The sequence below is a fragment of the Vigna angularis genome, chromosome 3, assembly GCF_016808095.1.
Source record: "Vigna angularis cultivar LongXiaoDou No.4 chromosome 3, ASM1680809v1, whole genome shotgun sequence".
In the NCBI taxonomy this organism is placed as follows: domain Eukaryota; kingdom Viridiplantae; phylum Streptophyta; class Magnoliopsida; order Fabales; family Fabaceae; genus Vigna; species Vigna angularis.
Genome location: NC_068972.1, coordinates 17,814,601 through 17,828,217, shown reverse-complemented (window position 1 = coordinate 17,828,217; position 13,617 = coordinate 17,814,601). Strand labels below are relative to the sequence as shown.

Here is a 13,617-nt window from a genome sequence, read left to right as displayed (position 1 = left end):
GGAAAAAAAATAAAAGAAGGGTGGTATAAGCGTGAACGTCATTATTTAAATCAATAAATAACAAATTATTCTGAAGTAAAGCATAACACAGTTGGTTAAAGTTCTTTGTGATGGATTGAAGGATATGTGTTCGATTTCTTTTGTATGCGATTTATATTTTTATTATTTTTTTACGTGATTGTGTGTGTGATGATTGTTTGTAGTGTTTGTTGTGTATATGAATAACAAGATAAATGTGATAGTCTGTTTAGTTTAGAGTATTTATTTGGAATTTGGAGGTGGTGAGTTCGAGCTTTGGTTAGAATAAAAGTATATTAACTTTTTAGTGTTTTGTTGTATTATGAAAGACGAAGAGCTGGAAGCAAATTCATTATATCTTGCAAAATGGTTTTTTAACTAAGATGGCTTAGACACAGGAAGAAATGTGATAAATTTTGTGGTGTAGTCCTTGAGTAGAGTGGTGAGAAAACTTGTTTTTCTCTTCTCCTTTGATTACACAAACAACTAAAATAGTGGTAAGCAACTTTACAACACAATATATTTTCAAAAATAGTGGTGAAATTCAATGTAAAAGTATCCAATAAAACAGTAAATTAAAATAGAAAAAAAATTAGTTAGCTCTTTTTATGACTAATTACATATTTGTATAATGATAAATCTGGTTTAAACAAAGATTTCTTGGCTCAAATCATTATAATGATGCCAAAAACTTGTTCACGATGGACAAGTTTTTGTCCATGAATAATTGTCTAACCTTCTATTATTGTTCATGAATACACCTTTTTCCCTTTATAAGTCTATAATACAGACCATTTTCATGATAATTTGAACTGAAATAACATTTCATCACTTGTTGCGCCAAGCCTTGATTTTTTTGGATCAAGATGAATTTTTCGTCATTTGCTTGTTCAGCTCGTCCATCTGCAATGAAATGATTTTGTTTAGGGCTAAGATCACATCTTGAGTTCCAAACTCCAAAATTTCCTTTTTAAATAGTTAACTCGTGTCATGTTGAGTTTGGTGGTCATTGGTTGCCAATGATTCAATGATTACAGTTGGGGAGTCTACTAATTCTTCGTGTCATGTCCCTATTGTATAACTTTAAAGGAAACCATCACATATAAAGTATTCCCTAATTTTAGTTGCATTCAACTTTTTCCTATTCAAACAGTTGACACAAGGACATTTAAACTTGACTTCATTACCACTTCTACACTCATTACATTATGCAAATTGTATTAATTTTTCTACTCTTATACGATACTCATCTTTAAATGAATTATCACTTTACTTTTGTATTCAAGGTGTGACCTTATTGCATTAAAGAAAAATCATTTTTTTTGTTTATTGGTAGATATCAATTTTAAACAACATATCTTAAATTTCATGAAATTTTGTCAGCATTTTGCATTGGTTTTTAGATTACACAAAATGGAAGTGATTAGTAATCACAATTAAATATGCATCGAAAGATCAATACAAAATACATTTGGTAAATATTCATGATTTTTCACATATGTATATTAAAATATGTATACACTCTTAAACTATGAAAAAGTTATTAGTCTTCTTAAATTATCCAACCGAACAATTTAAGATTCAATACATATAAATTATTAATATTACCTCCTCTTATATTAATTTTTAAAAGTACAATTTCATAAAAAAACTTTGAAACAGTATAATTTTCGTATTAAATCTCAAACGGAAAACTATGGCTAACTCAATGCAACAACAATCTCAAATAAGAAAAATTTAAACATATAATTAATCAATCCTAAATAAATAAACAATTAAACATATCAAACATACAACAATATTAACAACATATTAAAAAAATATAAACTTTTAACCATAAGAACCTCATAACGCTGATGATAGGAACCACAATAATGGAGCCTATTTTGGAAGTAAGGAAATATGACCTACGCAATGCCACCATAATGGAGTACCCTTAACATGAATGGTGGCACAAAATGCGTGCTTTAGGAAGACATTAACAAAACGTAATGGAAAAAAAAATGGGCGACGTCTTCATAATGAGGGAAATGGAAGAACAAAAGTGTTGACAATAAGGAGTTAATAGTGGCAAAAATGGAAGGACACAAGTGTTAGCTTAAAAAATGGCGTTACAACGGCTAGAAAGTGTACGAGTGGAGTTACAACTACAAGAATTAATCAACGGTTGAAGATTGGAATGAGGGTAGAGTGTGAAACTTCTTTGCAACAAAACAATGCAACAAGAAGTTGACGCGAGTGTAAAATTCATAAAATTTAACCTTGAGCAAAGGTTTGGGTTTCAATTGTTTATAAAACCGAAGTCTAAACACAAATAGGCTTTGACTTTACAAACAACTAAAACCTAACTAAAATAAAATATAAAAAATAAAAGTAATATTTTTTAAATTATTTGGAACCTTACAGTGATTCCAAATTCAATTTTTAAAAGAATCTAAGCCTAAACGTTCTCAACAATTTAAAAATATCCTTTTGGTTTTATAGACTTTGCTTTTCTTAAAGTCAATACTTATTAAAATCATAGTTTACTAAATTCGAAAGACTAAAATAATTTTCCCTCTTTTCTTTTTAATTTGAATCACTAGAAAGAAATTTATTGCAAATTTCTTGCATTGAAAACATAATTAATCAAACCTCTAATTTTCTTAATAATAAATATTAAATTTTTATTTTAAAACATACATTTTATTTTAAAATGTTCATTAAAATCACATTTTAAAATCCACTTTCAGTTAAATCAATTTTTTTAAGTTATGATTTTATATTTAAAAAAAGTGGCGATTTAAAAATTCGATTATTTTTAATATTATGATTTATTCATATGCATTATTTTTTAAAGTTCATTGATTTGGTTAAAGTTCCCAACAAATGCTAACATTTAGAAGCTCCCAAAAGCAAATGGTTCTCCACACGACACTACTAAAGATTAACCTTTAGTCCAGATAAGTTCAAGATCACACACACATACACATAGTTTTCTCTTCTGCTACCTCAAACTCTAAATTAATTTCAGCTTCCCATATCTTAAGCCAATTCAACCCTAAGCCAAAAAAGACTCACAATTTGCATAAAAAGACTTTGTGTTTGTTTTGATTTGTTCAGACAGCAACAAACCAAACTAATCATTACATTAAAACCTGCTTTTAATATACACTCTGCAATCAATATTAAAGATTCTGAGGTGTTTGCAACCAGTGCTATGGCAATTGCACATGCATATATATTAATGTTCTTTGGCAATTTCTCAGAATACCGATTTAAGTTTCAAAGGTTCAACACCTAGACTTGCAACTCAAAACCAAGATCACAACCTATGGTTTTTTAAAACTTAGCATTCGCTTACAACAAAAAATCTGCGTAAACAGTTAGAAACATTAATTTTAGTCTTAAAGAAGCCAAAGTCTTGGATTGTGCTAATTGAACATGTACATTATAAGAATAAGAGAAAAACGGGGTCAATGAATTCCAGCTAGGCCCTCCCTCAAAGATAAGAGAATCCATCAAATAATAGCAAGTTGGCAATAAATGCAGTGCATAAAAACACGTCATCCACTGTTTGCAATGCGCACCAAGATAGAGTCAAGAAATTCCGCGTTTGCTCTTTAGCATAAATAGACAAATTCTGAACACAACACCAAGCACCGAAACTTCTAACTCATTAATTCACTGTTTTGTATCAGAAGAAAACAAAGTCCGATCGAAGATGCTTAGGTTTTTTGTTGGGAGGATACAAAAGGGTCTTTCACTGTTTGTGGCTAGAAGGCCTGCATTCAGCTACTTGAGTGAAGACGGTGCCCCTAATGAGGCACCGGATGATGTTATGGAAGGTTATTTTGCTGTTGTTGCAATGAAGGGTAAGGAAAGAAAAAGGTTCATTGTTGGGTTAGATTACTTGTCTGATCCTGCATTCTTGGGACTGTTGGATCAAGCTCAAGAAGAGTATGGTTTCCGACACCAGGGAGCTCTTGCACTCCCTTGTCGACCTCAGGAGTTGCAGAAGATTCTAGATGCTCCAAAAGCATAACCACAGATGAAAGGAATGAAAATGGATTGTCATCTTCCCATTGTAGAGAACAACTGCTAGGAAACAAACTCTGTAATAATAATCACTTGTTACTTTGTGTATCTCCAAACATTCTTGTTCTTTCAATGAAACAAGTAAATAACAACTATTATCTTATTCTGGGTAGCTTTAAAACTTTCTATATTTTGCTTTTTCACAAGTCAAATTAACTGATTTGAATCAAGAGGGTAAAAGAAGAAACATGAAAGAGACACACAAAGATGAGGCATCAAAAACATTTGATTTTTATCACATCCAAGCTTTCTCTTGTAGATGCTTTAAATTAATTTTCTAAGTTAGTATTACTTTAGAGTTAAAAGAGAAAACATTCAACTGTGTAGATCAGTTGTCAGAGAGATTATATCCTGTCAGTGTTGGGAGTGTAAGTTTGAAGGAAAAAAAATGTCATGGTAGATGAAAATAGAAAGATTGAGCAGCGTTTTTCTTTTGGTATTGCAGAATAAATGTATTAAAAGAAAAAAGTAACTTGAGATATAACTTTTTGTAGCACCACAGTTTCCGATTCTCTACGGCACTTTTGCTCAGCCAGGTTGTGAGTAAAATGATTATGCTCACAGAAGACACGAACTTCATACTTCATACTTCCATGCAAATTATTATTACCCGTGAACTTTGCAATTGAAAGTCAAGCAATTTCCAAGGCCAATTGTTTTCGTTATTCTGCCATTCTCCTGGTGCTGAGAAGAATCATATCTTACTCAAATATTGTTGAGAATCTAAGTATCAATTATTAAGGTCCATTGAACTCGTGTCTTTCCAATAATTTCTCTCTCATAACCCATAAAATATACCCATAAAATATGTTAAGTATCAAAATCACAAGAAAAAAAGAGTTGTACTTCAGCTTCGTAAGCCTACAATACCAGCATTTCTGTTGACACACCAATTCCCCCAAATCACGATAACCTCTAGTAGCACATGAACATAAAATTTCAACAAATCATGACATAGTAGAGTCCAAAATGTCCTGATTCATCCGTTTCTTATCATTTTGAAAATGGGTGTTTTTTCGAATTGAGGAAAATTTAAACAAATGAATATGTGGGTACAATTAATTTTATACCCGAACTTCAAACTACTATAAATATGATGGAAATAATAGCAACCAAAAATACTAAAATATACCGTGAAAATAATTTCTCAAATTTGTAAGAATGTATAAAGAACAACAAAAAGAAATTGATAAAAATAACCTCAATATTTAACATCAATTTTTTTAACATGTGAAAACTCTTTCAAAGTAAGAAGTTAAAACCTACAAGCACAAACCATTAAATCAAGTTCCGCTGAGATCAAATATAGGTATAAAACAGTAAAATTAAAAGCATAAACAAGGGTATATAACAAGTTTAAATTAAAAGGAAGAAGACTTGTATAGTGGTTAAGGTGAACTGAGAGAAAACTTGTGATTAGTGAAATGAAGGTTTCTATTGTACATTATGAATATATAGCGATTTTGTAAATCAATGCACTACAAGAAAAATTGATATCATTGACGACTAAAATTCATTGGTAATGCATAAAATTTATTGATAAAAGTATTGTTGGTAAATTTTACTGATGAAATTTTGTTCCGTCAGTAATTACCAATGAATTTTTTTGTCTATAACTCTGTCAATAATTATTGATGGAAAAATTTGTCGATAATTACCGGAAAAAAAATTCATTGATAAAATTCGTCAATAAATATCGCAAAGAAGATGAAGAAGAAATAAATAATGTGTCTCGCGGACAAGGAGACAAAATGGATGGAGAAATTCTTGCTCTTATACCGACATAATTTTTTGTCAGTAATGTATATTTCATTTATCAACAAATTTAATGATAGATCCGTTGGTAAGTGAAGTATATGTATTAGTGACAAATTGTTTTGACATTTTTCTTTTGGTAAGTGAAATATGCATTACCGATGATTTTTTTTTGTTAATAAGTGAAATATACATACCAACGGATTTTTCTGTCCATAAATGAATAATGCATTACCAACAAATTTTTTCGACACATTTTTTTGTGGATAAGTGAAATATGTATTAATTATTAATTTATCGATGACTTTTTTTGTCGATAAGTGGAATGTATATTACTGATAGATTTTACTGACAAACTCTTTTGTGAGTAATGAATTCATTGCTAAAATCTATAAGTAATTAAAATTTTAAAATCTGTCAATTAAATACATCGGTAATTCAAATCTAATGATGAATTTATTTTTGTTGGTAAAATTCCGTTAGTAATTTAAAAAGTTTTCGTAGTGATACATTTAATGGAAAAGAAATTTCTAGAAAAATATAATAAGATTAGGAAAGACTATCAAGGTGAAACGGAGAAGTTTGTATCCTTTGTGGAGAAAATATACGTTATAAAATCAGTCATCACATATCCATGTCATGTAAGGCATCAACTATTGCAAGTCTTGATAATGAAAGGATTCGGATAAACTTTCTATGGCGTTGGGGTCACGAGGGTCCGCTTGGAGTGAAACTAAGCTATTTAATAATGCTCTGTTAGCAAAGTGGAACTCGAGGCTAGGTAGTGAAAGACAATGCCTATGAAAAGACATCTAATATTCAAAATATAGGTATTAGAGAAACTTAATTGAAAGAAATAATACCAAGTTTCATCTTGGTGAGGAGGTAAGGAAGGCAGTTAATTTGATGAGAATGGATAAGTTGAAGATCAAGAATAAGGTTCCAAGAAGACACATGTTTAAATTCTTGAAAGCAATAATAAAAGTTAGCTAGTGCAGGGAGTTATGTGGATGGATAAATTAATAAAAGAGAATGATTTGAAGAGAAAAACCTCAAGTGGCTGAATTAGTGAACATCTTAGCACAAAATTTGATAAACAAAAGTAAAGAAGATGAATGAATGTGGTAAGATGTGTAGACGAACCAAGATACTATTTGTTTCAGATAATTTAGAGATGTATATAATTTAATCTAATGAAAATGAATGTTAAAGGAAACAGGGTTTGGAGGTGCACGTGGATAACGTTCATTAGAAATATATGAAACCATAGAAATAATGTGATATTTAAGAATGGTAGGGTAGATATGCAAAATAGATTTTTTGTACAACACATAAAAGTTTAGGCCCCAAAGTCGGCTTCACATACTTAGATTGGTGCTTGGGTCTCATATAAACTTTGATTGAAATTCTCGCCTTCTTCTCACCTGTCTTCAATGGATTTAATAAGCCATATTTAGTTGGATTTTGTAAGAGTTTTAATACCCATTTTATTGAATAATTTTTAAAAAATATTAATTATACGAATTTTATCATTATGTAATCAAAGTCTAAAAAAAATAACAAAATTTTATAACTTATTTTATTGAAAAAATTTACGAATAAATTACTGAAAAATTCAGTTATTAGCAAATTTTATGACATTTATTTTGGAAGGAACTCATCCCAAAGTCGAAATAAAATACAAGACCTTTAATATCCATTTATGAACAAATTATTGACTAATCTATTACTAATGAAAATATGTATAAATAGTCTAAAAATTTGAAATTACACAATTTATTATCAATAATAAAAATTTTAAAATTTACTGATAAAATTCATTAATAAAATTGAATTTTTATCTATTAGTGAGATTCTACGGAGTTCTTTAAACATACACGCTCAAATTAAAAGACTAAAACCATTTTAAATTCGATCCTCTCAGTTAAAATATCCTTTATATTGTTTAGGAAAAATTTAAAGTAAAAAGTTTTTAACACAAAATATGTAGCATGCTTAAAACTTAAAGCTTCATATATTTCTCTTTAATTGCTGTACTCCTGTCATTACATAAGTGATCACTAATTTTTGTCAATATATTTTTTGATACATATTTTATTTTCAAATTATTTATATTATAAATGTTTGTCACTAATTCTCTTTTGGTGCGAAATATATAGAAATAACATGTTTTTGTCGCAAAATCTATCACAGCTATTTACTTATTAGCATTTGTTACTATTTATGATTCATTATTTATAATAAAGAAAAAAGTTTTTGGTAGTGCCACATGTAAATTAACTCATAAGGAGGGTTACAATAAAATAAAAGTGGTATCTTTCATTCACTGGGAAAAATAGGGTAAACAATATAAATTCCTGTCATTAGGAAAGTTACAGTGAATAACGAACATTATTTGGTAATATTTTTTTCACTAATAAAAATTATATATTATTGCATACTGCATCAATAAATTTTGGGAAGGCATGTTTTGTTAAGGATTTAAATAAATTGATTTGAATAAATTAAGCTAGTTACTTAAGACTTTGTATAATTTTCTTTCGACCAGTAAGGTTTTATCCTTTTTACATTTTTCACATTATTTTTTTTCCCTTGTCTTTCAAGAAATGGAGAAGAAGCATTATTCTGTATTCCACAATGCATAAAAATACTAGTTTAGAAAAAATATTTTCATCACTAAATTTTTTTAATACAAAAAAACTCTTAAATAATAATTAATTTTTGTGATAAAAATATATTTAAAGATCAATTTTATAATTAAAAACAATTTTTTTTATAATCTTGATAGTTAATGTTAGGAATCAATTTATAATAAAAAATAATTTAATTATTAATTTAGAAATTAATTATAATTTTTTTAAAACTATTTTAATTACTAATAATTTTTAGTTTATAAATTATATCTCAAGAGATTATTTATTTTTTGTTACTAAATTTAATTTTCTTCTAAGAGTCATAAAACCAGACAAATTTAATAGTTTTAAAGGATTGTTTTTGGACCAATCAATGATTGAATAAGTTTAAACACAAGGAAGAAAATGAGAGGAGAAAGAGAAAGAAGAGTGTCGAGATTCAAAATCAAAAGCAAATTCTTGAAGAAGCCGAAGGATTTTCAAAGGGTGAGAGAGTTTATAAATCGCACTATCAATAACACTCAACTGCTACATACAAAACTTTGTCTGTTGCATTGATAATTTTGAACATCTCAAAATCATTACATATCATTTTGACTTGCAAACAGTTTAAAGATTCAACAAATGGAAGAATTGAATGAGCCAAATGTTGCATTAAATGACATGTGTGGAATGCCTCCCAGTCTTACCTGGCTTAGACACCCAATGATGGAGACATATTGCGTGTTCTTCCATCAAAATCCAATTCTAGTTATTCCTGCAATGATCTGAAACATCAATCTAAATCGTGGTTGCAGTTTATTGTGAAAATTTGTGAGAAAATAGTTGTTGATTCAACTCAAATTTCAGTTGAAAAATCATTTAAAATGACCAATTTTTTCTTTATATTGTCACTACAGTTGTGATGCAATTTAAATTCATGGTTTAAAATAAATCTAACTGTGAAATTCCATTAGAAATCAAGTGGAGAATCTAATGAAGATTCTCAAAATCCTTGCTTGCAAAGGTATTATTCAAGGGTCATCCACATTCTGGACCCAGAAAATCGCTCATCCTAGTGATGTTGATGACGAAAATGAAACACCAATTGTGTTGCCACTTGCCAGAAAGTGTTAAAATAAAGGTAAATTTTTGGGGGTACGTGGTAGCTATCATGAAAAGAGACTCATTACTTTCCATTGGTGATGTACAAACATATCAGTACATCTGAAAAAGATAGTTTCCAGTGTATGACCTAATCATGCAGAAACATAAAAAACAAGAGAAGGGCACAAATAAAAGATGGCAAGGCTTGTAAGAAAAGAAATGATAGTGCTAGATTCAATTTACATGAATAAATAGCACGGGTGTCCTCACGGAGACACCGCGTAAGAAATACACGCCAATTATCTATATGTGAGTCCAGAAGGTTGAAAAAGACCTTCAAAATGTTTCATTAAGTGTCCATGTTTCTGCACCAATAAGCAAAGGCTCCACAGTGGTACCTCTCAAGAGTTTTCATGCATCTTATCCTCCTTGTCATCATTATAAATATCCACACTCCATTATCATGAAACTGCAACCTCATCTATAAAAGTAAGCCTTTCCTGTCATATCTCGATCATCAAGAGTTTAATTAAGATAATATTGCATTACTAAGTTCATGATGCTTTTGTCTTTCTTTGGCAAGATTCACGATGGTTTCTCAGAAGTGTTAGCACCAATAAGAAGATCACTAACACAGATGATCAACGACGATCCACTGAATGCATCAGCACAAGTGCCAGATGACGTTTTGGAAGGACACTTTGTGGTTGTTGCTAAAAAGGGTGAAGAAACCAAACGGTTTGTTATGGAGTTGCACTATTTGTGTAACCCTGCATTTTTGGGACTGTTGGAGAGAGCAAGAGAAGAGTATGGTTTCAGGCAAAAGGGGGTTTTGGAAATTCCCTGCCACCCTCAAGAATTAGAGAAGATTCTAGAAGAAAGACGAGATCAAAGTGTGGGAGATGGAAGCAAATTAACAGATTCAATTCAAATGAGTTGAATGTAGCATTGTATCTCCTGCAGTTGAACAAATCTGTACAATTTGCTTAAATGATTACTAATAATTCAGTAGTGTAAAATTTCTAATAGCTCATTATAGCATAACTTCACTGCACCAATCAATTGAGAGTCAAACTTCTCTTTGATTTAGCTTGGTGCAACCACTATACAACCTTTTTCTTTTTCTATGATTATCTCCATCCTCATCCTCATCATGTATGTTTGTTCAAAATTCTCTTTTTAATTTCTTCCTATTTGGATTGTAAGTTGGAGCAACTCTTAAAAAAAAGTCACCAGATCAGGAAAACTTTAATTAAAACATATCAAAGAAGTATTTAGGGTTCATAACTTCTATTCTTGAGTTTGAATCATAAAAATATATAATTTTTCAAATGGAAAATAAAGCAAATTGAAGATCTAACAAAAGGGTCTCCGAATTTTAGCTCCAAGAGATCACATGGGAAACTACAGCAGCAACAGTGGTGGCAGATGTCAGAAGCTAAGGAAAAAAGTTCATTAACTGCTGCATTTTTCTTGAGACTACTAGGGAAAGCTACAGAAGAATCTGACTTTAGACAGAGGAAAGCTCCAGTACTTCCTTACAAGCCTGAATGACAAAAGAAAGTGAGAGAGGAGAAACAGCAAAATAAGTACTGAGCTAGTGTAAAAGTAAGTCTATAAATAACCCCAATTTAGTGCAGTGTTGGAGATTCTGTGTAGTCAGTTCAATTGGCTACCATATGTTCTTCAATCGAAATCGACCAATTCAGATTTTAATATCACCAAATCTGACCTCTCACTTGCAAGTAATCTCAGCCATATGACATGGGGGTCTGATGTCTTAATACTATATAGGTATCATAATAAATATACAACTAAGCTTTTACAAACCAAAGTGCATTTTTCTTTGATATCGTTCTCCTTCTTTAATTTTGATATATGAAGATAGAATGACTTCATGTTTCAATTTTATGCAATGTTTTTTATGCCTCATATTTGGCTATCTGATGTTTATATATCTTTTTTTAAAGCATGGTAATATATGGGAAGTATATATCAGTATCCAATGATAGACCTTATTCTATGCATTAATTCAAGTACTTTATGCAACATTTTCTTGTATACCTGTTCAATGATCGCTGTAGTACTGTAAAAAGTATGCATAAATGGGGTCAAAGCTATGCTGTTCAGACATCAGAGAACAAATTACGCAAAAAGAAAATCACCCTAAAAGAGAAACCATTCAGGAAGAAATTGATGACAACAGACTTAATATGCAGGTCTTCTCCCAATTTATTCTTTTCTACTGTTTATTTATTATTGATTTCATAAAAATTCTCAAGGAGTAGGATTTTTTTATGTTTGTACTCTTACAAGAATCCATGCAGTTATGCATTATTGCACTCACTTGTCCCAGGCCCTATGACCCTACTGCACATATGTACAATGAAAGCGTTTTGCTGCATTCACATTGCCATTCGCTGACATGAGACAATAATAAGTAAAAGATAATACTAAAAATATCTTACTTTCGTACTTCCAATAATCGAGACTTAATCAAAAACGTTTTTTAAAGAAAAAACAGGAGAAGAATATGATAATTCCAATGAGTGAAGAAAATGATAATTGCAAGTCATGAAACGCATCTCACAGCAACGCTTTCATTCCCTTTTGGGATTTTAACTGTTATCAGCGTATGCATAGTTTAAGTTTTGACTCATCAAATGATAAGATACAGTGTCTGGCAACACCCACTATGACGAAGAACAAATTCTTCACCATTTAAGGGAAGGTTTTTTCGTGTTTGTTGCAATCTAAGAGTTAATTTTTGCGTGGTAAAATTCTTCTTTCAAGTTTTCATTCTAGTAACATATGTGATACATTTTTCCAACTTTCACTGAGACATTTTATATACGAATTCAACTCGTATAAAAAATTGACTATACTTTCAATTTATTAAAATAAATTTATAAATAATATTTACTTTTACATTTTTATTTAATATTTAACTTAATATACATTTAAATTTCAAACAATATATATAATTTTTTACCCTAAGATTACTGTTTCAGCCTGAATGCTGTAGTTGCAGTCAGACAGTAATGACTCCCTTGTCGACCTAAGAAATTGCAGATGGTAGATTGTCGGAGGAGAATGCACAGCCCAGTGGACCAAAATCCTTGCCCTAATATTTTGAATTTCTTATTAACTTTCCAGATTTCTATAATTTAAAATTGGTATGTAGTTATAATGTCTAAGGTTACATATGTACTATTTTTCTTTATTTACTTTTGCAATTATAGTCGCTTCATTTCAAATAAATTCCTAATTTTATTATAATACTTACATATGCATTATTTATTTATTTTCGTCCAACCGAATGCTACACCTAATATATTCTATTAAGATAAAATTAAATATATCAAAAGTACCAAAATCGATAAAAAAAAATGGAAGAACCAAAATTGATCTTAGAATGGAAGAGGACAAAATTGTAATTAATCAAATAATGTTTTCAAATTTATACTATTATTTATTTTTGTATGCACATATTTTTTTTTTAATTTTATGATTTAAATAACCATTCTTTTAAATTAAAGTAATTACTTTACTAATTTTATCTGAGTGACAGTTTAGTTAAATGTAACCTTTTTTTTTTATAATTCAACTATGTTTTTAATTAAAATAACTATCTCTGATAAAAGATTATCTACAAAATAAGCAAAATACTATTTATAATAAAAGTGTAAAATTTATTTATGTTTATGTCTATAATTATATTATAATAATAATAATTTACTATTTTTTGTTATATTAAAAAAAGAAAGAAACATTGATAATAATAAGAAGGATATTTTAAGAATGACCGTAATTAAATTGGCGTAGAAACAAAGGGAGCGCGACGACTAGCTATTATGGGTTATTTATTTATTTATTAATAGTTATTCTTAAGAACCTGATGCAAAGTCTGTTATCCATACGCGCTTGGTTTTGCTCCAATTCATGAATGCATCAAAAGGCTTGTGAAAGCGCGAAAGAATAAGTGCAGAAACACAGAAACATGAAAAGAACACTCTCATTGAAAGAAAGCACTGAATTATTACAAAAC

The 13,617-nt window shown here is 29.6% G+C and overlaps 1 protein-coding gene and 1 non-coding gene across 2 annotated transcripts; both read left to right on the top strand.

Annotated features, from left to right (window-relative positions):
• Nucleotides 1-3,671: 3,671 nt before the first annotated feature.
• Nucleotides 3,672-4,198, top strand: LOC108325752 (auxin-induced protein X15). Its single transcript, XM_017558841.2, has one exon. The coding sequence runs from the start codon at nt 3,722-3,724 to the stop codon at nt 4,040-4,042; it is 321 nt and encodes a 106-aa protein (XP_017414330.1). The 5' UTR covers nt 3,672-3,721; the 3' UTR covers nt 4,043-4,198.
• Nucleotides 4,199-9,829: 5,631 nt separating this feature from the next.
• LOC108324644 (uncharacterized) lies at nt 9,830-10,760 on the top strand. The gene is made up of 2 exons (XR_008247932.1): nt 9,830-10,058; nt 10,153-10,760. It is a non-coding gene; the product is annotated as an uncharacterized LOC108324644 (transcript).
• Nucleotides 10,761-13,617: the final 2,857 nt, after the last annotated feature.